Source organism: Perca flavescens, chromosome 22 (assembly GCF_004354835.1).
Source record: "Perca flavescens isolate YP-PL-M2 chromosome 22, PFLA_1.0, whole genome shotgun sequence".
NCBI lineage: Eukaryota > Metazoa > Chordata > Actinopteri > Perciformes > Percidae > Perca > Perca flavescens.
In genome coordinates, this window is record NC_041352.1 from 8,766,420 (window position 1) to 8,792,736 (window position 26,317).

The window sequence follows — 26,317 nt, forward strand, 5'->3', positions numbered from 1 at the left end:
TATGTATAATCATATTGCCCAAACCTTATGCATCTTAAGTAAAGTTTGGAATGCAGGACTTGTAATAGAGCATTTTAAATTGTTGTATTGATACTTGTAAAGGTTCTGATTATTCTTTCACTACTCAAAGTCACCACTGTCTGTTCTGCAGATTTGCCTGAACTTGCATTTGTCCCGTCCCAGCTCCCCCGCACTCTGAGACTAAGGTTGATGACACAGCTGTATCTTACCACATAAAAGTGTATTGAGCACAAGCTTAAACACAATATTTCTTTATGAATAACCTGCCCCCTTCCCCCCCCTCCACACACACACACACACACACACACACACACACACTCCTCTGGAGTTACTCTTCATTGAACAGGCATAAAAAAAATCCAATACCTCTGTGCCTGGCGTCCGCCAGACAGGGAAGTGCAAAGACAGCTTTACCCATCAATTTTCTAATAACCATCATGAAATATGACAAGAATGAAAAAAGATGAAGAAGAAACTTGACAACACACAAGGGTGGAGGTGAGAAATCGGAACACAGGGTCACGTGATTATCGGTCTCTTAAGTAAAGAGCCATCTATTGAACCCACTGATGGATTTGAAGACACACGGTCTGTGTGTGTGTGTGTGTGTGTGTGTGTGTGCGCGTGTGCACGTGCGGATAATCCTTTACATTCAAACTCATCCTCTTTCCGTTCTGACTTCTAGCACATCTTGTGTGACACAGTCTGACCACACCTTGTTAACACACACAAGACACCTATTGGTGTTTAAGCACCTTCACCTTTTATTGGTGCCTGGTTTCATTTAGAGAGCACCGTCTGCCTGAGCGTAGTGTTTTTAGGCCTTGAAGAAAAGACTGTAGAAACTGCTTTACAGTCTTCAGATGAACTTCAAAAATGTATTGTGAGCAAACACATTATACTGTCATTGCATTGAGTCAATAAGAGGGAATTTGCTCTTTGGTAGCTTTCCACTGTGCACTCCTCTTTCTTGTCGCTGAGTGATTTAGAAAAAGAGGTTCATGTAAGGCAAGTTGCCCTTGGGCTCACAGAGGAGAGAAAGAGAGAGCGGGAGAGAGAGAGAGAGACAGCTGTGTGAAGAGCTGTCTCTACAGCACTGTATCCTTAACCTGTCCACTGTTTCACTAATAAAGTTCAAGATGAGTTTAAAACAATCTGAACTGCCCTGTAAAACAAGATTAACATGTCCTTGTGCTTTTTATCTGATGGGTTCGGTTGGCTATATGGATAAATACCAACAATAAACTCAATTTGGCTTGTTGTTGAGATTGATGGCGTTCAAAACGTACTTACTGGCTCAAATGCTGCCACCCTTTCAGCTGGAACTGCTCAGAAACTGAGCGAGCAACTAGCATCATATTTTCTATTCACAAAAATAATTATTTTCTCTTTATTGTGTCTTTCTGTTGGATGTATCCACTGATTCTCTGGCTTAAACCCTCCAGTGTGGTAATGTAGTTTCCTTTACTGTACCAGAGATCTGCCAATGTTCCATTTAGACATCGATAATAGTTATACATTTCAGGTGTAGCAGTTTTAAACATTGCCATATTTTTGTCAAATCAATTGTTCTGAATAATGACTCTAAACAACAAGAGTGGGATCAATGAGAGTGACAGCCTCTATCTGGCAGCGGTTGCTCAAAATCTACATGTTTACCATAATCCCCTTTGCTTTCTGTGTCTAGGGGAGGTGGTTTTACATCATTAGGAAGTTATTTTACCATCAGTCTTTCCTGAAAGTCTTATCGTTCCTTCTGTTTTGTGGGATGCAACAATTTCCCTTTATGCCATAAAGCAATGCAATAGAGTTCCCAGAAATTCCTGCCACTAATGCCACTGCTGATGATCACATTTGCCTGTGATCTCAGTGTCTAGTCACAATAAAATGGGTTTTAGTGGTCAAATGTAACTGGGCGATTTTATAAGATCGTCTAACTGCACCAGTTACAGATGTTTCTGTTCACGGTTGCACTGAGCTGCGGCTCACAGGCTTCAGCAGAGAAATAAACTTGAGGTGAAAGTCAGTTGTCAAAGACTGGCCGCCTCATTGTGTGTGAGAGCAGCGAGTGTGGTCACTCTCGGCTGCCTCTGAGGCTCTTTCTAAGGAGCCACTTGGAATCTTATTTCTGTCATCCGCTTCATTTTAAACAACTTTTTGTAAAAATCCCTACACCTGGCGTGGAGAATTTTCTCCTGTCGCCTCCGCTTGTGTGTCCTGGTAGAAGTGACGTTGCGCTGGTACCCGGAGCTCTCCTCCATTCCCCGGGAGCGGCGGAGACAAGCTGGTCGCTTCCACGGCGAGTCTCCCGTTCCTGCGCCGCGCTAAGATGTCCCGTTTTAAAGCGGATTTATTGGGCTGCAATAGGCGACATGACTGGCTGTCCTCGGCGGTATGAAGCACTAAAGACCAAGGTAAGAGGTTCCGACAGCTGATTTCTTTTCATTTCATTCATCTCCATGCTAATGCCGAGCGCGTAAACTTTTGAAGCTTCGCTGCCACGCGCACCGAAGTGGGTGGCCAAATTTTGCGTCGTGATTAGAGAAAGTAAACCGAGTATTTTGAGAACTATATATATATATATATATATATATATATATATATAATTTGTTTTTGGGTTATCGTTGTCTGCTTCCACTCAGCGCTCTGGCTTTTCTCTGCTTGGGGATGTACTAATCAAGCCGTTTGGTGCGATTCCAAAAAAAGAAAAGAAATCGGGTAGCTTTAAATGTGTAGTCTCCAGACTCTGTAAAGGAAATTGCTGTTTTGTTTCTTTCACTAAACTGCTGTGCTCTTACAATGCTATGCATAACTCACCTGTATGTACGAGGCTGTAAAGGACACATGGACGCGCTGTGAGCGCACAGAACCATGGCGGTACGGGGACTGTGCAACACCACATTATGAATCAGTCATGCTCTGTGCAGATAATAGCACACATGATTGCTTGTCATTTATAGGTAACACGGAGACAGCGCTCTTGCCACCCAATTGATTTGTTTCTCTCACCCTGGGTAACCATATTTTATCATTATCTCATCTTTTAAAAATAATATTGATCTGGTTAGAAGACTTTGACGCGCGCTTTCTTTCTTTCTATCTTTCTGGTAATACCATTGAATGTTACATGCACCAACGTGGGTGATATGTGCGGCGGTAATTAGGGCCTCTGTGGGCCTATAGAGGCTGCATACACACCGTAAGCATGGACACATTCAGCTGTGTAGAGGCTTGTCAGCCTGCTGCGAGGTTAACCTGTGCGCCAAGTGTCATGACCTGACTCCCGCCGACACCCTCTCTCCCTCATCTCACCCTTTGTGGTAATCAGTTACGTTGTGAGGGGGAAGACGGTGCAGTTTTATTGTATAGGGTGAAGCAGAAATTATGTTAAGCCATGTCCCAGTCAGTTAGAAAGCACATGAGTTCATGGCAGCAGATATGTGCGTTTTGATGTGAAATTATAATCAATGCAAGACCCCTTTTCTCCTATATTTATTTATTTATTTCATTATATATGTCAGTTGAACGCTTTTATTTTTTCATTTTTTTTTACAACGGCACATTTGCCTTCTCACTGGAGTGACACCTTCCTATTAGAGTTATTTTATTCAGACTTCCTCTGTTTACACATATTTGGAGTTGAAATAACTCACTGAATGAGGATAGGATAGTGAAACTACCTAAACCCAGGGTACGCTCCTTGTTTATTTACATAATAAAGTTAAAATACTTTTTTTGGAACAATTACGCACCAGTCTGAATTGTTACACATACTTCAAATAAGACATTTACTTTATTAGATACATATAACGATTAGTAATAAACGTTATTAAGCAGGAGGATGTGGCTTTTCAAGCCATTCAGAAGTGATTGGGCAGCTCAGGGGACAGAAACACAAATGTATTAACACTTTTAAATATCTTCGATTTCTGTACACGCTGTTGGTTGGCTGCACAGTAATAATCACCAACTGGTAGTCAGATATTTCCCTCCATCTATTTTCATCCGGATGCAATCATTCCATTGAGACTATTAATGCGCGCATTTGTTGGATAATTTAACGCGATCAGGAGACTCGGGTGAACTCCACCAAAAGAGGTTCAACTACAGGCGATCCTCCTCCCTCCTGAGTTCCTAATGGGTCCCAAAAGAGGATGGTGCGCGCGTGTCTGTGTGGATGTGTGAGGCTGGGGGGGTTGAAGGCGAGGTGGAGACGGGCTAGAGGGGTGGGGAGGGAAACCATAGGTGTGCGTAGGAGGGGAAACAAGCTGAGTGTGCGTCTCATCTAATAGAGCCTAGGAGCGCATTATCTTCCCCGTCATCTCCGTCTGAGCGGTCGGTGCTGCGCCGTGCCTTTCCGGGAAACCATCAGTAGAAGGTGCGTTGATGCGAGCGGATTTTCTCGGCCGCCGAGTCTAATTGGTGCGATTCATGTCCCAGTTGGGTGTCTGAAACCTATTCGTAGCGAGGGAGAGGTGAGAGTTGGGACGAGATTCTCGCAGAGATCCGCAAGCAGAACTGTTTGGAAATGAAGGAATTATAAACGGGGCATAAACAGGAGGGACGCACGACAGCAGGTCAAAGTTTTCTTTTGAAGAAGTGGGGGTTTTCCTTTCTGCGGACATCACCGTGCCTCAGATTGACGCCGTGATGGAATGACACTTGGAGAGAGGATGATGGACACTTTGGCACCGGAGCTCCTGCTCAGAAATCCTCCTGTTTACGCCCGGCGCGGTGCTGACCGAGCCCTCAGGACGGTGATCAGTCATTTGTTTTGAAGTGGCAGGAAAATCCTCTCTTGATCGTTTCTCTCCCCCCAACCTCCCCCCGGTCGCCAAACAAGAGTGCGAGATGGTGCGCGCAGCGATTCCTCACGGCCTGACGTGCGTACTCATCACATTCCCGTTAAGGAGCGCATCTTAAAGAGCTTCTTTCTTCATTCTTGTTCATTCTGCCGCTCTGAACTTGTTGAACGGTGTTAAAGAGCAGGGGGACAGGGAGAACCCCGTACAAGAAATGTAAGTTTTTCCTTTTGCTTGTAAAGTTTTTCTGTGAGCTACACTCCTGCGTTAAAGTCGCTGCTTCTTGTCTTTAGAAGTAACTTAACTCTGGCCTGGCTGCATTTATCTCTCTCTGTAATGAACAGATGAGGAGTGGGCAGAGAGTTGTGACTCTCTCCCTTCTAAACAACATACACAACTTTTAAGACTCTCAGAACCTCAAAGGTAGACCTAATTATATTTACAATGAGGCGACTTTGAATGCATCCAAAACTTAACCGCGTGTCTTTAGGTCATTTTTAGAGGCGCCCCCTTGTGGAACTTATTACCTAATCGTTGCCTATCCATCACGCATAATAACATTTGTGTCATGCTGCAGCCAGTGGGCCTGCCTTCAATACGTCACTGTATGAGCAGCCTGTTACATTAAGATTTGTTTTGGTTCATGCTTTCACTGTTTACACATGCATTAGCTTCTCATTTTAATGCTTGATTTCAATGCTCCTTTGTGCTTTATAGCCCTGTGGGTAGGACAGATATTATTACACAAATGTCTGTGGCGGTGCATGCTCTTAAGTTATTATTTTTTTCATAATAGTTATAATCTGCAAGATCCAAAAGATTTCATCTTGGCCTCGTGTCGGATAATACCTAGAAATTATTCTTATTAGGACATCTTGATTACTAATACCATTAAACACAACGGGTTAAGGGCTAAAGCACATCCTGAATGGATTTGAATTTGAAGTTCAAAACTGGATGAGGTGTTATGTTTTATTAGATTTCAAGTTGCAACTCCCAGTCACAATCAATAGTAATTTTTACGGCCTCGGTAATTGTGATTGCACTCTGTCTTATTATTATTTTACTCATCCAATGAAATAATGACAGGTAATAATGAGTCGTCTCGTGTTGGGTTGGTAGCAGCTGTCACTCTAAACCTTGTTGCTCTTCCTGCCTACATTTCCAGCATGAGAGAGCTACCTGGGTGAGCTGATTCTTTAGAGCTAAAGTGGACATTTTGAGTATTCAGACATGTCACTGTGGTTGCAGAATAATGTGCTCGCAGCCTTTTAGGAAAAGTGTCTTTAATAATGCATAAGGTGTTCCCGTGTCGCAGAGAGAAGCATGCTTGGTGGCGAGGAGAGAGAGAGAGAGAGAGAGAGAGAGAGAGAGAGAGAGAGGGATCATGAAGGGTGGTGGAGACGTGATCTTGTCTCACTGTCTCATTGGGTGCCCCGTGCACTGCTGTATATGTGGCGCTGGAGTAACTGACGCCCGAGGGTGTTCAGCTCGACTTGGGGCAGCACTCTCCCTGTCAAAAGTGCTGCTCTCGCACACACAGAGTGCATGTGGCAGCTTCAGCAGCTCGGGGGAGTGGGGAGGAGGGAGGTCGGAAGGAGTTGGAAAGGACAGAGGGAGTGACAGAGGATTGTGGCAGATGCAGCCTGTGGAGGCAAGTGGAGCAAGACTTCAGCAGTCAGGGACTGGCTCGCCTTCAGAGGCCTGACCTGTCTGGCTCCAGTAGACGTTGGATTGGAGGAGAGTCTGCAGCCACATCCTGTTAAAGGAGCGATTACCTCAGCAGGGTTTGAGCATGGCTTTTTGATAGCCAGCACTAATATATCAGTGATTCTCCCAAATCTATCACTTTCTTGTATAGGTGGGAAAAGGCCTCTCGAACATGAAAAAACTAAAACTCTGAAAGATAATGAAATTCTTTCAGTGTGAGACATTCTTAATGGCTCTTTTTTTATTGCATGCAGGTTTCACAGACCGGTCGCAGTCTATCATATCAGATGTGGAAAACAAGCCCAGTCTGTCTAATGCTAGAGCAGAGCCACAGCTTTGATTCCTTCTGAAGCCGCCCAGCCATCCCCAACGCAGAGTCACTTAACCAGCTGTCAGCACTCCAGCCTTTTGCTACCTGTCGTCATTATTAAAAGATCATGAGCCTGTCGATTGAAGGCGGCGACATTTTAAGAAGTGGAAAAGAGCGCTAAGTGATGGGCTGACTCGGAGGCAAGCCCCAGGGATGCATTATAGGCGTGCTCGCTGTTTAACGTAACGCTGGCTGTCATGTTTGCGGGGCCATGCTCCACTCCCCATATGTTTATTCATGAGGACGGCGGCCCTATTGGCAGGTTGTTAACAGGCAAGATTAGGGATTCTGGAAAGGCAGGCAGAGAAATCTGGTGAGTGGAGCACAGAGAACTGGCAGGAGGCTTTTTTTTTTTCTGAAGCCGGGCCAGCTTCTATCTTTATCTATCTTTCATCTGCTTCTGACTGTCTGCCCTCCTGTCTTTCTGCCCTTCTCTCTCCCGCACTCCTGTTTCTCTTTAAGTAAGGCACTGGTGTGGAATATGAAACAGGTAGCGTCAGAAGAGATGAAAGTAGGTAGAGGCAGGGCAGAAGCAGGGTCAGGAATTGTCCTTGAAAGTGCATAAAATGCGTGAAATTAAAAATGAAAGGGGGGGAAATAGTAGGGATATCAGTGGTAACCCTGTAATTATTCCACCTTACTCTGTCCTGAGCACATCATTTAGAGCTAAAGTGGACATCTTTTCAATTTTGGAACGTTTTTAATAATATAATATGTTGAATTTTTAAATGGACAGGCAGGTGTGTAAGTACTGCCCCCTGTGGGCCACTGTAGGTGATTTGTGTGAGATTATGACCTGACAATTCTTTCCAGTGTCCTGGCTGGGTGAGGGGAAAAAAAACAACTGAAAATGCAGTCTGGAGCAGTTAAAAATGTTGGCACCACACAGCAAGCAGCAGGGAAAAACTGCTGAACCCACACAAACCACCGGTCAATAAAAAAATAAAATGATCAATATGGGCATGAGTTGAAGAGTGGAAGGATGGGAGATGAAGTGAGGAAAACACTGTTGTTCAAAATCAACAAACTGAGTGCTTATTTTCCAATTTGAAATGTAATGGTATGATTTAGCAGTTTGATAAAATTGCCACTGAAAGGGTTCCAAATGTCCTCTGAGTAGGAAGTGAATTACTTACTTCTAGGGTTAAAGTGAGTAAGAAAAGCTAAAAAAGGAGCGGCTCTGGGGACATGTAACATTTCCCCTGGTGATTTGGAGAAACACTCAGTCATGCTCCAGTGGCCCCGGGGATGAAATAGATGTGGACACCAAGGGCTGTTTCTCAGCCCCAGAGACAGGGGAGTGGTCCGGTTCATGGGTGGCTATTTGGGTGGGTGGGATGAACTCCCCAGCCAAACAAACCCTCTCCTGTGTCGACCGGGCCTTGTGAAAGATTCATGTGTTTAAATATAGTATTGAGCGCTGCTGGGTTGGCTCCTTGAGTCCCCTGTCGTGTCGGGCAGGCTGTGAGTGCACATCTCGCTGGCCTACTGTATGTGGTTTACTAGCATTGTGTAAGGTGAAGGTTGATATATTTGACCAGAAGCTTCCAATTTTACCCTATTTGCAAGTTTTCATTTGGTTTTCACAATGAATATTCTTTGTAGAGTGGATTAAAATATTTTAATGGTTTAATACCTGCAAACATACAATAACATTTTGGCTACTTAAAATTACTAATTTACTTTCCTTCATCTTCAGTTTAGTGTTGAAAGCCTCCTTTAGGAAATATCTTTACTTTACTTGCCTCTTTGTTATACCTTGCTGCTTTAACTTTTTATATTTCATGTTTTTATATTTACATTTTTCATATCTTTTTCATATTTTTTAAAGTCCTCCTTCAAGCAGATTGTTTGACGCTAAAGGTCTCTCTGTGCTCACCTTACATCTGGCGTATGGATGAGCAGGGCTTTGTGACATCGCAACTAGTTTGGAAGCCAATCATGGTCCGGCATGCAGCTTACACAAGTGGGATGTGGAAACTTGAACGTAGTAGTTAAATTAGCCATGTTTCCCGTAGTTGAACTTTTGACTTTTGAAACTATTTACATATTGATAGATTCTGCATTTTCAATGAGGGAGAAGGACTAGATTTAATTAGAAGTTTTAAGCAGGTAATTGGACGCTTTTGTGGAAAAACCATATCAGCAGAAATGATCCTTTAAAGTATTTGTATTGGTCTTAAACATGTCTGGAGGGCATCCATAAGGTTATTTTGCTTTAAGGGTTTTACACCCTCAAAAACAGGTGAATCACATTTCTTCCTCATCTTTCCTGTTGTAAATATTTTCAAAAAGTGGTTAAAACCTCTATTTCCCTATTTCACACACAATATTTTATTTTTTATAAAATGTTATATCTCTATTTTAGATATATTATATATCTCTATTTTTTTTACATATTTAAAGTTTTTTCTAGTAGCCTAAACTCTGAATGTATCCCATTGATAAAATAGATAAATACGTTGTGACCAGGCTTCAGTAATGTACATTATGAGCATTTTATTTTCATTTATTTTCAAAATTTAACACAGTCCCTCCCTCACACCCAGCGACCCCCCCACTGTTACTGTAAGTGTCCGTGGCTCTGTGCCTACGGTGCAGTATATATTCCTGTACATGGGAGAACTTCAGACTTCCTGTGAGCGCGCCTCCTCTGATGTCCTCGGACCTTGATCGATGGTTGGAGGAAGCGACCTGCCCTAAAATAAACCTTTTTTTCTCACTTAAAATGCACATCCACACTTCTTCCATCTGCTCTCCCTTTCTCTCTCTCTCTCACCTCTTCTCCTTGGGGCGACGGAGGGTTATAAGCAGGGAATAATGAGAGGAAGGGGCCGCTGTGTCCAGGACCGTACACCGATTAATGACCCAGCTTTAGTGATCTCTATTGCTTGTTATCAAAGCCTCGCCACCGATGTTTGTCTCATTACCCGTGACTCGAACCTCTCTTTATCCAGAGGTTGCACGTGAAACGCACACGTGCAGACATTTTCCGGCCATCTCTTTCGTCTCCTCCCTAACACGGTAATATTATGTCTCTTAATGGGAACAGGGGGCTCGGTGCCAAGAGTTCCTCTGGATAATTGGCTGCTTCCTCACCTGCTGACATCTCCCCCATTGACATTGTTACATTTTACATTTAAGGTGCTTCATTTCTTTCCCCCGCTTAACTTCTTCCTCTTTCCTCCGTCCTCTGACTTGCAATAGCTGCTCTTTTACTTTTTTTTTCTCCTTGTACTGATTTTACATTGTCTTTCGATCATCTTGTGCAAAATTGAATCCCAGGATCCAGCCATATCTGTGCATAATGCTTTTTTCTATTCATGTGATGGATCGTTATTTTGCACTAGAATGAATGGGAGTTTTTTTTTTTTTTGCAAGATTTATTTTACAGTTTGCATAAAGTCTTCAGAGAATATTTTTCATCCCAAATTTTTTCTGCCTACACCATCTTGTTCGTGTGCACTCACTGCTTTGTATTTGACATATTTGTATGCTGCTGAGCCTTTGCCCCTGACCTTGGCTGTTCCTTAACATAATGATTTACATTCCATCAGTTTGAAATGGCTCTGAATGGCACAGTGTGAAAATATCTGACACAGATGCAGCTCTGGATCTACTACACTTTGGTACAACGCATCACATTTACACTTTGAAGAGGCAAACGCAAATATTACTATTACCACATTCATATATACTATATATACAGTGAAGTATTTGAACACCCTGCAATTTAGCAAGTTCTCCCACTTGGAAATCATGGAGGGGTCTGAAATTGTCATCGTAGGTGCATGTCCACTGTGAGAGACATAATCTAAAAAAAAAAATCCAGAAATCACAATATATGATTTTGTAACTATTTATTTGTATGATACAGCTGCAAATAAGTATTTGAACACCTGTCTATCAGCTAGAATTCTGACCCCCAAAGACCTGTTAATCTGCCTTAAAATGTCCACCTCCACTCCATTTATTATCCTAAATTAGATGCACCTGTTTGAGGTCGTTAGCTGCATAAAGACATCTGTCCACCCCATACAATCAGTAAAAATCCAACTACTAACATGGCCAAGACCAAAGAGCTGTCCAAAGACACTAGAGACAAAATTGTACACCTCCACAAGGCTGGAAAGGGCTACGGGGAAATTGCCAAGCAGCTTGGTGAAAAAAGGTCCACTGTTGGAGCAATCATTAGAAAATGGAAGAAGCTAAACATGACTGTCAATCTCCCTCGGACTGGGGCTCCATGCAAGATCTCACCTCGTGGGGTCTCAATGATCCTAAGAAAGGTGAGAAATCAGCCCAGAACTACACAGGAGGAGCTGTTCAATGACCTGAAAAGAGCTGGGACCACCGTTTCCAAGGTTACTGTTGGTAATACACTAAGACGTCATGGTTTGAAATCATGCATGGCACTGAAGGTTCACCTGCTTAAACCAGCACATGTCAAGGCCCGTCTTAAGTTTGCCAATGACCATTTGGATGATCCAGAGGAGTCATGGGAGAAAGTCATGTGGTCAGATGAGACCAAAATAGAACTTTTTGGTCATAATTCCACTAACCGTGTTTGGAGGAAGAAGAATGATGAGTACCATCCCAAGAACACCATCCCTACTGTGAAGCATGGGGGTGGTAGCATCATGCTTTGGGGGTGTTTTTCTGCACATGGGACAGGGCGACTGCACTGTATTAAGGAGAGGATGACCGGGGCCATGTATTGCGAGATTTTGGGGAACAACCTCCTTCCCTCAGTTAGAGCATTGAAGATGGGTCGAGGCTGGGTCTTCCAACATGACAATGAGCCGAAGCACACAGCCAGGATAACCAAGGAGTGGCTCTGTAAGAAGCATATCAAGGTTCTGGCGTGGCCTAGCCAGTCTCCAGACCTAAACCCAATAGAGAATCTTTGGAGGGAGCTAAAACTGTGTTTCTCAGCGATAGCCCAGAAACCTGACTGATCTAGAGAAGATCTGTGTGGAGGATTAGGCCAAAATCCCTCGTGCAGTGTGTGCAAACCTGGTGAAAAACGTCTTCACATATTCTTTTTCTCACACTCTCACATTCACCTTATCATTCTGTCACACTTGCTCGACTAATAGTGCTGCTTTTTTGCACATCTTGTTCATGCTGAAATCCAGACGTTTTATACATCACTTATCTGTATGTAGTATGCTAATGCAATCCAATTTCCCCCCTTTTTTCTACTGATACTATTTGTTTTATTTAATGTTGCTGTGGTCCAGTGTCTAATCTAATTGAATCCAATGATAAATTACATTTTTTATTAATTAGCAATGTGTGCGTTAATACCACCATTTTTCAATAAACACCACATCTATACTGTAGCTGCTAATTGATCCCTGGTGACCAGACGGTGCATTGGTCAGCACACAGACACACAGCGAATCAGCTGACTGATTAAGATGCACTAAAATGTCTACCCTCCTGTCTCCGACCATTGACTCTGCTCTCCATCCATCACCTGCAGCCAGGCTGCTGTTTGAAGGCGGGGAACATACCACATACCTGTGCTGTATCCACGGGCTCAGCCAACTGGCTTACTGCTGCCTTTCTGGCTAGATACACATTAAGGTACACGCAGGTTGTACACAGCCCAATTTAAAAGACTTTTTAAGGTCAATTCAAAATCCAAATAAAGAAAAGGAAGAATGTTTTCTAAAAAAAACATACATAGGCTATTTCTGATTATGCTAGGAGTAAAAAACAGACAGCAGGGGGTTTATGTCTGCAAGGCGTCCTGATGCTCAGCTACAAAAACTTTAGACAAAAGAAAAAGTGAGGCCACAGTTCACAGCGGTTGGCACATATAAATGGGTGCATGCGATATACAGTAGTGCTGTGGCTCCTGCTACCAGCAGCTCTACCAATTAAGAGAAGAAACATGAAAGCAGCAAGATATTTATGTTAACATATGACTGTTCTTATCCTAAGTTGCAAAGTGAGTGGCCACTTTATCCCGTTTAAGTGAAAGTCTGGTGTTTATATTTTCACTGGTTCACCCTAGTAAGAAGTAAATTAAAGCGGCTAAAATCAATATTTTCATATTAACTATGGAACAGATGACTGTGTTTAATGTAATGTTTTTGGTGAAAACTGCTTTCTGCAACAAGCTCAAGGATACCCAGGGGCGTAGCACAAAATTCTGGTCCCTGTAGAAAGGCCCCTCCCCGCATCTACAGCTATTCATTCTGGCATCTTTTTGGGCCCTCCTCACATGAGGGCCCTGTGTACTCATTCCCCTTTTTCCCCCTAGTCCAACGCCTCTGAGGATACCCACTGCACACTACCTGCTCAGCAGAAACCCGGTTGAAGTACATTTTAATCAAGCACATAACCTGAAATGTAAAATATCTATGATTTGTTATTTCCATTTTTTGACACTTTTCTGACATTTTAAAATGAAGCAACCATACTAATTACTCCACAGCAGCACGTCATTTTTACACTGAAAAAAAGGTCAATACCAATAACATCCCACACCCATTGATGGCAACACAGTCATAATTAAAAGTCATCTGGTGGACCATTGACTCCACGATAGCACTTTATTTGAGTGATGGTTGTCCGCTAACTGATTAAAAATCAAGTTTCAACTATTCTAGACACATTCATTCATTTATTCATTATTTATTACAGTCTATTTCCCCAGAACTCCTTTGGTTTTTATAAACAATAGTATTTAATAGTAATATGCCACACAGGCAGAACTGAAGAAGTCTCTCGGATGAGAGACGAAACATCTTCGGAGCATCTTCACCCAATTCCAGTTGCCTTTGATTTTAACCCTTTAAGTGCCAACATGGAACTAGTAGATTAAAACTCAAATTGACATTCAATTTACAACATTAAGTGGAGCACCTCACAGTTCTGCTTACTATGTATGATTAAGACAGCAGGGTCAGACCATGTGAAGTTAGTTAGTCAAAACATCGTAGTTGCTATGATGACCATGCATAACACACAATGTATCTTGATGTCTACTCTTTATCATTCCAGCTCATACAGTGTGGAATGGGAGGGGTGTGAGGAGATGGGGAGCGCTGTATGTAACACTGTAGACTTGATACCGCTGAGTGAGATGAGGGTTTTGTGTGAAAACAGCGAGATCCAATTTACCCTGATGGCCGCACTCACTGATTTTCTGTTTTGATGGACAACAAACACCAACATGGCACCCATACACCTTTTTACTCCATGGCTGGTGCCATGGCGCCAGCTAATGTTCTTTCACTGTCAAATTCTACTCCCAAAAGGGAGGTATATTCACCCCCCTCCCCTTCTTCTGTTTCCTGTTTCTCCGCAGCACCAGATCGCCACGCAGGAACAGGACCATGATTGACAGCTGGGCGAGCTGAGGAGACCTGTCACTCATCTTCCTATCAGCGTGTCAGAGGGCTATCTCCTTCTCGCCTTCCCCCTCTTCGTCCTCCTTCTCCTCCACCATCATCCTCTTCCCTCCCCTCAATCCTCTCCTCTTATCTTCTCAATGGGCTGGTAACCTCACCATCCCTCCTAGTTATCCACCACTCCAGAAACTTGAAAGAGACAGAAATAGTAAAGAAAAACAACTCTTCTAAAAAGATTGTCTCTCCACCTGAGGGAAGTTTGGCATGCCTCCTCACTCCAGTTGAGTGAGTTGTAGTAAGTGGAAGTAGAAGAGGGATCCCTTGTTATTACACCTTCAGAAGGAGATACAGCTCCTCGAGAAGGAGCCGAGAGAGGACCAGTCATGCGTTTCCATTTTGCGTTGACGCTGCAGGCGCTGTGGACCGGTGTTTGCCAGGCAGCCATGCAGCACTACCCTGCAGCGTGGGGCCACTACGATGTGTGTAAATCCCAGATTTTCTCAGACGAAGGCTTAACCTGGGACTACATGGCCTGCCAGCCAGAGGCAGCAGACATGACCCAGTACCTAAAGGTAACTCTGGATCCCCCCAACATCACCTGTGGAGACCCTCCGGAGACATACTGTGCCCTGGTGAGTACATGCAAAAGTGAAAAACAATCTTCCCTTAGAAAAGCTCTACACACACACACACACACACACACACACACACACACACACACACACATACACACATAGGGCTGGGTACCGAATTCAGCACCGACTGAATTGGCTACTGAGTATTGAAAAATGCCTTGTCATTCAATCCCAAATCTCGATACCTAAGGAGCAAATCTCATCAGTTTGAGTGAGCCAATAAGCATACAGCATGCTTCTACCAAGATCTAATAATGCTGCTGATTGGCTGTCTAATGTTACACGCCGGGGCGGCAGGAAGGAAAAACTATACGTTGCACAGAGACGGGGCTCACATAGTAGGAGCTGAAAAACAACTAAAAAGATTTGTGCCGTAATGTTGTAATTTCTTTTTGTTGAAATGGATTTTATAAAATTGGTATTGAAAGAAGTATCGTTTAGGAACCGGTATTGATGTTACGGTATTGGTATCGGCATTGGTATCGAAAAATTTGGAAAGATACCCAGCCCTACAAATATACACACACACACACACACACACACACACACACACACACACACACATACCAAGGCAGCTTTCTTATCTGTGTCTATGTATCATGATATACCCGGCTTGTTCTGACCCCACTGTCGTGACAGACACATTTAAAGCTTGTGTGACTCAGATACATTGTGGCTGAGGAAATAGAGGCTTGTGCCCATTGACGTCATGTTCTGCTGTTTAGAAAGCTGCTTCTCGGTGTGCACTGCAAACCCCGTCACATGTGCCGTTGACGCTGCTTACTTGAAGAAAACACTGCGTAACATGACTTTACCATGGAAACACACACACACACACACACACTCTCTTCATGCCACTCCCCGCCCACATCAGAGTCACATAGAAATACAGTGTGATTGCAGCTTCTCTGTTGTCAGTGTTAGTGTTATAGCAGAGTTTTATGAATGGGTGGCCTTAAAATTCAAACATGGGTGGTACAGTGTACAGGTGGACTAAAAATACAAAAGGATGTATGAGAACTTAAGTGGAGCAGTATTTTAAGTGCCAGTACACAAGGTTTTTGTTTTACTTACATTTAGCAACACCTTTGCACAAGCAGTGCTGTAAGTGGCCCAACATAATATTCACTGTCCGCATTCATTCAGCACTTCCTGGGGGCCTGGTACGGTCCCACAGTTGGCTTTAAACTCTTAGTCCTGTTCCCATACAAACCAATTATATAATTAAATACTGCCTTATTGTCCTTTTTCAAATCAAAGAGAGAAGCCTATTCTGTATGGCAAGAATACTAACAATTAGCAAATTTGCTTATGGTGTTTTGCTTCAAGTTGTTTTATGACCAAAAGCAGGGCTTTTTGAAATAATGAACCAATTAGGTTTTCATTCTAAATTAGGTTTTTTAGAATGTCAGGGTTGTTGAATCACTGAACAAATTTGCCATGATTGACTTGTTGACGAAGTGTTCCGTGTTGTTGCACACTAGTTTAATCGTGATGACTTAAAAGTGATGTTTTGAAGGATGAGAGGGGTTTAATATTCAAACACAGCACAAAAAAAAAAAAAACACTGATTGGTTGATTGCTTTACCCTTTGAAGTGCATGTGGTGCTGTTGATTCTGCAAATTACATTGCAATCATGAAAATCACAAATTCCTGGTGGAGCTGAAAAGAAAATGAGCAAAAGATGCATATTAGGTCAAGTATTTAATTAGCAAACCGCCCTTCTTCTTATTCCGGGCCCTTTTCACTTTAAAACTCACAGCTGGTCGCCTCAGATTAACGCTAAATGATGAATCCATTTTGGGCCATCGTGTGTTACAGAGTCATCAAAGATTCTCTCAGAACAAATGCACTCCTCAACAGCTTCAAGAGCTCTTTAGATAAATAGCGAGATGTTCCAGGAAAAGTAGTAACTTGAGGAGTATAAATAGACAGTCGCCATCAGCGGAAAGTCAGCTGAGGGGAGACACAGAGGAACAGAGAGGGATTAACAAAATACAGATGACACAGACAGTGAGCGAATGATCAAGAGAGGAGCGAGACGGCACGAACATGGGGGAGACAGAGACTCAGAGGACTATGTGCAAAGCAGACGGTGACTGAAGAACTAATATCTCCTGCGTGGGGCGGGATGGAGGCTCTGAAATGTGAATAATTCAACATGTTTTGTAGCTAATGTGTTTTATTCATAGGACACATTATTCAGCCCGACATCTCTCAGGCACTTTTGAAAAACGCTGACTCCCGTCATCGGCCAAGGTTGGCTGAAGGCAAAGAAGGTTGAGGGGGTGGTGAGGCGGTAGGAAGCCATATCCGGGAGGTCATTGTCAAAATGGGGTCACCCTCCGTTCTCCCTCTGGGCGGCCCCGTGACCTCCGATTGATCCACATTTGAACCTGAATTGTGTCTGGTATTTGCTGTGCAGTGAGTTGTGTTGTGGATAAACTGGATGAACAGCGGTCATCCGTGTCTGACGCATCAGTGGAGCCATTCTATTTCTGGACGCGCACTTGAAAGAGTTTATTATTACTATTGCCAGCCTTTTAACAGTCTGATGATCGCTTACTGAATTAGTGGGAGTTTGTGCCGCGCTGTCGCCCTCATGTCTCCGGCAGTCAATGTGATAGGGGTGCTTCAATTAAACAGGCAGTGGTTAGCTCCCACATAACCATTTCCTCTCTCTGCTGTACTGTACTCATCACAGATCACATAAACATCAGTGAAATATAACCCCTGCCGCTTGCCATAGAGCCCAATTCTCTGCAATTGGTTTATGTTTACCCCAGGCAGTAACATGGCTCCAAATCAACATCAGAACAATTATCATTGATATTCCAGCTACTCTGGCTGCCAATACGCTGCTACAGTGCCAATAGTGGTTTGTATCGTAAATCAGATTATTGCAGATTCGGGGCAATTATCATTAGGCTGCGTTATCGGAGAATTTCATCTCTCTAGTAATTGATTCTGCGCTCGTGGAGGCGGGTGTATTTTGAAGCCTCGCGTCTGCTTCCTGGAGTGCTGAAGGTAACAGACACCGAAGCCTGGGGAGAGAAGAGAGAGAGATGCAGCAGCTCCAAGGTGTGGTGCTTAAATGAGCATGACACACACACACACACACACACGTACACTTATACACACACCATTCTCTCAGTAAAGGCTTTTTTTTCTGCTTCTAGCCTGGTGACCTTTTCGATAGCAATAAGCTGGCATTCACTGAACTCTGGCACACAAATCTGCCATCATATGAGATTTCACTGTCCCCTCCAGTTCGACTCAGACTGGCCTTTAAAAGCACGGACCGGCCTCGACCAGTTGATGATTGACTTGGTGCAAGATTCAGGAGAGCAGCTTTGACTTCATACAAACATGATGTACTATTGCAGAAAAAGCTGGTTTATTTTTAACCAACTTGTCCAAAAAGACTAATTGACATCTCTGATTATTAGGTATTCCCTAAAGCGCCATACTGGAAAAGTTACAAAATAGTAAATGCAAATACTTATTTTACATTTAGACAAGTCTGTGCTGGCTAGTACAGGTAGATTTAACGGAGTAATAGTTGTGCTTTCCTCATGTCTAGCCCCTGTACCATATATAGAAGGGCTCTCAAGGGAATGATCAGTTTCCTTTATTCTGCTGCCGAGGTTTTAAATAACATCTACTCAGTTATTCCAACACGCCAACACAAAACTTACCAACCAGCATAACCTTGCATGTGTTGGTTCTTCTTTGATGCACTTGGCATTAAAAATAGAAAATAGAAGAAGCCCCTTTCTAGGTGTAACTCCATAATTTATACTAACCTTGCGTGTGTCTGTGTGTGCGCGTGTGTGTGCGCATGTGCATGTCCCTATGCATTACCGTGAAAGTACTGTATGTCTCTATTTGTGCCATCAATTTACAACCAGGAAATGCTGATGAATGCTGAAACCTGAGTCCCGGCAGGCCGGTGCATTTCATAGCCAATCAAATCTAAATGAGGAAACAAACACACACACACACACACACACACACACACACATCACGACACTCAAACACACTGACAGGCAAAGTGGGTGCACACACACACGTTTGTCTTGATTAAATGTTATTAAATCTGTGGCATGATTAGAGAAGTTAGCTAACAAATATTGTCTTAATTATTCTGATTAGCTAATGAGATATGTGCACTGATTTAATGCTTGTAAAAGTGGACTTTTGGCCCATTTTATGAGCATTAGCAGAGCTGGATGAGCAGTAAGGTTAGCCATATTGGAGCATGTGGTGAGCATTGTAACTCTGGTGGAGGTGAAAACAAATAGTGTGGTGAAGATGTGAGGTGTGTGTTTTGTTCTGCATGTGGTGTTGCTGATCATCTGCTCATTTAGTGACAGTTGAAACAGGTGTGCATCGTTCTAATCCCTCAGCAGTGACTGGGCACTGTCAAGTGAAGGAATGGTAAACCTGTTATACAATACATGACACCAGTACATTTGGTGCACTCGTGTGTCCCCTTGTGTGTGCGTATAGCTAACTTAAGATGTTAGAAATATTTAAGTATCTTAGGTCTTTTTTTTTTTTTTTTTGGGCCTTTTTTTACAGTTTAACTGTTTTACTCACCCCCTGTGCTTACCAGAGCAGATGGTACATTCCAGGTTAAAACAGGCTGAGATGCTAACAGCGCTAGTGCTCTGTAGTGGCAGAGAAGGTTGTGGTCTGACATGGAACTTTAGCTTTTGTTTGTTGATTTTACTTCAGCTTTAGGTGTTGAACTTGGCCAGGGTTTTAATTTTTGCCTCTTGGTTCAGTTAATCTTTCTAATAAAATAAAACTCCCCCTTCTTTTGCAGTGATGTCATTAGATGAGGCATTGTTCATGATCCCTGAAATTTCCAATGCCTAAAGAAATCCCCAAGCAAACCCCAAGGGTGTTGCATATAACTGATAGTAATGTGTAATGAAAACAACGGAGTAACACAGCATTGAGTAAAAGATTGGAGCTCACAAAGGCTTGCATGATTAAAGTAATAAGGGGCAGACATTATAAGTTTTACTTCTTTCTTCTCCTTTTCATTCATGTTAAATGCTGTTGTTGCATTTGTTTTAAATTAATGAAATAAATAAAGGAGGGGACTTTTAATTTGTGTTGATTCTAGTGGCCCCTTTGGACAAAAGCGGTAGTGTTTTTCCTTTTGTTCTGTGATGGCCCTGCCCAAGTATTAGCCAAACAACAGATAACTTCTAAAATTAAAATACAATTAGGCCTATACAACAAAATCCCCGGCTACCTTTTACCTGGCTGGATACTCACTAACACCGGCTTTTACGGTGTCACACCGAAATCTGTGACCCATCAGAATGTGTTGCTGTAGGCGGTCTACCTGCCGTAAATCATTTTGTGACTGGCATTATTAAAAACTACATATAAATAGTGTTCTTTTCACGATTAGCCTCGTTTGCTGTTACAGGTCATTTATGATCATGATATGGGACATTAAACAGTTTCACAAATATTTAAAAGTTCCTCACAGTTACTTTAAATTTGGTCTGCGCCTTCACTAAAAAGACAAGCAACACTCATGATGGCAGTTTATCCAAGCACCATAGAGGGGCTTTTCTAGGTATTTTGGCCAATAAATGCGATTTGGGGGTGCCTTGGGCTCCCATGGATATACATTACATTGCCCTTTTCCTAAGCTGATCCTGATTAGAGGTTTCAGACAGACAAAGCGTTTGAACTCCGCCGTACTCCACCCCCCCCCCCACCAACCCAAGCAAACTGTGACACCTCTCAAAAGGCTCGGCACTGACATTTCCTTGAGAAACGTGTGCGCTGTCAGCAGCAATATGTCTCATTTCATATTATAACAGTCAGTGCAAGGGTTACAGGAGGGTGAGAGGGAGAGAAAAGAGACGGTTGCTACGGTGTTGTCTGTGACATTCTGTCTCACTTGTTTATATTGGCTTTTTTTCTAAGAAGGCAGGACTGCAAAACAAAAACAAGCACAAAGGTGGCTTTTTAGAACGGCTGATTGAATTCAAGAATGTAATAGCAATTAACCAGCATTGAAACATTGATTAGTCATTCACTAGAACTGTTTAACATCAGAGGATTAAGTAAACTCAATCCATTTTATGTGTCTTCTTTCATCTTTGCTAGACCAAACCAAATCAAAGGCTTATTGAAAGTTGTGACAGAGGCAAGGGTATGGACTAAAACAAGCTAAAAGGAAAGATGTGTGTAATCCCCTAATTCTTGTTTCATTGTTCTTTGTTTGATTAGTGATTGCTATCTGGAGTGCAAAACAAGGCTGGAGTTATTATTTCTGCATAATTCACCAACAGGCAGTGTTTGAATCTTGACTGAATTGTTCATATATGGTCTTTATCTGTGCTCAGGGAAGCTGAGCACACTTTTTGTGTAATTTAATTAGTCTAATCAACCCTTAAAAAAACAATTTCAATTTGAAGTTTAGGTAGCACACACTACTCTGCATTTAAATATTGTACTTGAAAGATAACACTTTCCTTTTATGAGTAGAGCACTTCATCATCTAAGGAGTCATAAAATAAGCTGCACTTACATTACCAGTCATGCAACCACCAATGATAATGTATATCATGCTGCAGGAACAGAGGCTCGCAAATTACCTAAAAATACACATACTTTAAAATGATGGTGCCGAAGCACAGATGTCTCATTTTGTTAAATGCCTGTTGCCTCGTCTCCTCTTTCCTTGTGTCTCTTCCTGAGTTACATCTCACTTCCCTTAAATTGCATCCCCGGCTCCTCCACTTGCTTCCCTTCCTCGCGTCCCACTGAGGAAACACGGGAGAGACGCGAGGAAATCATTGGAGGAGAGAGGAAATGAGGAATGTGTCTTAAAGGGATGAGACGTCCTTTTCTCTGAAGTGTCACATGAATTCGTCAGCTGTATGGGTGGAGTTAGCAACCCTATCAGCTGCACGGCTTCCGGGGAGGCTGTTCCCGTGTATCCTCGCTTATAGCTCCTCGGTAATCCCTCCTCGATGCCTGCTCCTTGCCACAAAAATAAGAGCTTTGAGATGGCCTTCACGGATCAGGGACAGAACGACTAGCGATTCAGCCGAGGACCGTGGAACAATGAAATAAGGGATGTGAGATGCTCCTCTGGTCTCCTTCGCTCGCATCTCAGGTGGGAGGGACTAAGACCTAAAGATGGGAGGCAAAGAAAGAAATCGAGGATATACACATTGAGAAATGAGAAAAGGGGCTCATGATCACTGGGACACTGAGCACTTCTGTTACTCAGCTGTGTTTACCTCATGCCAATTTGAATTCCCAACATTCACACGTTTTATGGATAAATGAAGAGAAGTGGACACCGTGATTTAAAATGATGTTCAGTTCATTCTGATTAAAGTTGCTCACTGGCATTTTCGCACCAGGCACGAAATGATACGCTCCTCAAGACATTTAGATTTTGTATTTTGTATTTGTAAAGAGTCATTCTGGGGTGTGTCTGCAATTCCAACTGTGGCCAGAATGCCAAAACGGCAGAACAGACCAGGGCTTGTATAGTACATTTTTTTTACCCCAGACCTCCAGATCCTCGAATATGTTAGTACAGGTTGGGGCTACAGCAAGAACAGTGAATTAGTTATCTTGGGCTGCTACAGGTTTCTGTAGAGAAAGTTGATGGTGAATGCAAAATTAAGGAACTTGAAGGAAGATCTAATCTGTTGCATTTCAATAACGCACATCGGTCCCGTAACCAGAGGAAATGTCAGTGTGTTGTACTGGTGGCGTTCTTCCTGCTTGACATCTTTGCCGGCTGCACCTCCACCGGTGCATACTGGGTCAGCTGGAACCACCGTTCACTGATGTTTCGGGGAGGGAATGGCCAGTTGGGGCATCTCCCACCACTCCCTGCAGCTGCCCTTATTGGGGTGCTAAACCCCAGAAACTGTCCCTCCCCCATAGCCACAGCCAGTAGCTTGATTTCTCAGCCTTCTAAGCCAGTTCTTTAATGGCCCTCTGTAGGTTTGTCTCGTCCATACCGGCAGCACAGGGAAGATGCTGAGTTGTCCACAAAGCCCCTGCATTCTTCCACTGGGTGGATGGTTGCGGTCCAGCCGGCCTCGTTGCACTCCCGTGTCTTTCCTGCTGCTGGCTTCTTCTGTCGGTTCTCTCCTGGCTTGACAAAGAGAATGAGTGGTGGATCATGTGTTGCCGTAAAGCAGGCACTTGGTCCTCATTCCCAAACCACTAGGAGAGGTTTCGGGGACATGGAAGGGTGTCATATGTTGTCCTTATCAAGAAAGTGAGCCAAGCTTGTGGAGTTGGCCAGATGTCTGCCCAGCTGATGCCTCTGCTCGTGGTGGCCTCCCATCCTGCCCATGCTCCTCGCTGGCCCTGGGACACCGCCTTGATTAGGTAGCATTCCTGCTCCACCCGCGTGACCTCCTCCACCACCATGGTCTTCCTCTGCTCCCTCATGGCTTTGGAACAGAACTGTACATGTTCTTCCAGGCCCAGTCCTGCCCTACTGTCTTGCACTCTGCCCAGGACCTCTTTTTGCTACAACCTGCTGGTGGTTGGTCCTCCCACAAAACCAAGTAAATGGGCAACAGATTTCCATGGGTGGACACTTTTTTTTTCAGCATTCATAATAGAAAAAATAGCAATATTGTCAATATTTACATTTAATTTCATATATTTTTTTTATATATATATATATATATATATATATATATAGGCTGTTGCATCATGATCCTTATGCAAGATTCACAATAGTTTTTTGATGCAATGTGATTTTCCTTTATGCACGCAATGCATTTGTAATTTAGCCAATAAAACCACAGCATTACACTTTTGTTCAAAAGGGGAAAGAATTCTCTTGCAATATTGTAAATCACATCTAATATATAATAACAAGGATATTACGACAGTATGAAAACAGCATAGTAAGGAAATGTACACTACTTTAGTCCTCGGTATACTGACAGCACAGAGCCGTCACTCATCATGACAAAAGTGCTGCTGTTGGTTAAAAGCTGCATTTTAACTATATTTTTTTCGTGCTAGAAATGTGGTCTAAATCCGGTCGAAACCTTCCTGCCACAACAGATCAACAGGCCTACAGACAAATTACTACAGGACACTAAACAAGATATTATTATAGGAAACCATCTGGACAGCTCAAAATACTCACAATAATTAGGGTGACATGTCCAGAATTGATTGATGGTGCATGAATCAACATTGGTCAGTGAAAACATTCCTAACAATACTAACAATTACTTTCACACATTGCAGTGGATGCAGCAATTGTTAATCAGTCCCATGTTTTGCTTTCTCATTGAAAATGAATGTTGAAAGGTTAAGGGGTGTGATATTGGGGGCACACAATGCACTGTGGACAGGCATTGCACCCCAGTGCCATTCATTGTATTCCATAGGGAAATACAGTATCTAGCTTATAAACTTATGTAGAAATATTAAATGATGCATTCATGCTAAATTTCCTAACATAACTGACACCTGAATAACTCATGTTTAGTTGTGAAACACTCTTAAGATGAAGACTGCTAGTTGTAATTACTGGTTTTTATAATCTTCAGCCTGCTTTTTAGGGGTATGGCCTCCCTGCGGTTCCTCTAATCTGAACTCATAACAAGCGTTTAGCTTGATACATCCAGCTGAAACACTACCAGCACAGTGATAATAGGTTGAATATTGTCTAACACAGCACAGAACTGTCAGACTGCATCTCTCTGCCCAATGTGAAGGTTATACCCACCGCGGTCACAGGTAGATCTCATCAAATTTTCTCCGACCCATCCTGTGCCATAAACTTTGCATGAGCGTCGGGCACTGTCTGAATTTTTTATAATTTTCTTATTTCCTCAAACCGCTCGTTCCTCTAGGTCTTCAGGCGCCGACACAAGCGCAGCCTTGTCAGCCAGCCGAGGCCAGGCTCAAGAGAAGTCCATTAAACAGGTGTTGGCAGGAAAAGCCAAACTTCCTGTTATGGGCATGTTGTGGCCCAGTCTCGCATAGTCCTGCCTGAGTGAGACATAGTGCGGAAACATCCTGCCTTACTTATTCTTACATCACATTCATCCGTTTTTGATGTTGGAATGCATTCTACGAGGGTTTTGTTTTTGTGCAGCATGTACTTCATTAATGGTGTAGCAATAGTAACAAAGGGGGGTGAGGTCAATTACACAGTATGTGCATTGCTGTTATTGCTGCAGTGAATATTGCCTTTTATCTGCCGGTGTATTCTTTTATTTATGCTATTAACATCACCATCATCAGCCGCAGCATTATCATCTTTAACACGATCACCACCAATTTCATTATCGCCTGTATCATTATTGTGTGATATTTTATGGGGTAAATATAAATGGAAATGAGAGAGTTTTGTTTAAAAAAACAGGAGGATATGTTTACTTCCAGCAAGAAAAGTTTGTAAAAGTGAAGTTGGTGAAGAGTTGGTATGCAGACAACATCAGGTGTTGCTGTGATGTTGTGCGAGTGTGTGACTCGTCTATCTGGGCTCCATCAAGGCGTTCAGTGTTGCCTCACCGTTTACGCTGCCATAACAAGATAACAGGGGGCCTCCTTGACTCCAGCTTCCCACAGGGTTTTCTGTTGACTTTTTTTTTTTTCTCAAAGTTTGGAGCAAAACATGTCCTCCTTTGCCATAAAGTATGGAGAGGAAAGCTTGGAGAATCTGAAGAATGAAAAATAATGAAAAATAAAATGTTTTTCCCCACCGTATTGAGATGTAAAACTATATGTAAGACTATGGAAGTGCCACTTGAAATATGTTCTCTTGCACGTATGATGTCAATGGGAGAAGGGCTAACGTTTCATGTTGGGAAACAAAAACATTAAATTTCACTTTCATTCAGTTTTGGTTTGCAGATACTGACATGATGAATTCCCAGAAAATTAGTATTGAATAAAAGTCAAGAGAGGAATGATCTGATCTCTCATAGCTCCGATTTAGCCTCTGCTATTGACTACAAGTCACCCAGAAATATCACATTGTCTCATTGTTAAATACACACTGCACTCACTGGATTTGAAGACCCGTGCATAATGTGGACCAAGCATATGGGCCTTCACAGTCTGAATTCTATGACACAGACTTTTTCTTCTCTTTCTCATTTATTTTATTTGACGAAGGCGTTTTTACCCCCTTTTCTCTCCAATTGCTCTGTGGGCTTCAAATCCCTCTTGCGGTAATGGGGGCTTTTGTTGCATTTCACAGTTCATCACTCATGGTAAATGATGGTCTGAAACCCCCTCCATCATCCCCCTGTACTGTACTCCTTCCACTCCTGTGCACGGGGCTCTGAGAATAGGTGGAGATACAGTGGTTGGCTGCTGGAGAGATCCGTTGATTTTAATTGCGCTTCGAACCTCTGGGGTGGATT

The 26,317-nt window shown here is 42.9% G+C and overlaps 1 protein-coding gene across 2 annotated transcripts in view; it reads left to right on the forward strand.

The window, feature by feature from the left end:
* The window catches only part of ntng1a (netrin g1a), a 334,454-nt gene that overhangs the window by 217,014 nt on the left and 91,123 nt on the right, over positions 1-26,317 (forward strand). For both annotated transcript variants that reach the window (XM_028568877.1, XM_028568878.1), the window contains exon 8: positions 14,228-14,902. In XM_028568877.1, the coding sequence (XP_028424678.1) occupies positions 14,654-14,902 (249 nt within the window). In that variant the 5' untranslated portion in view covers positions 14,228-14,653. The remainder of the gene's footprint in view (positions 1-14,227; positions 14,903-26,317) is intronic.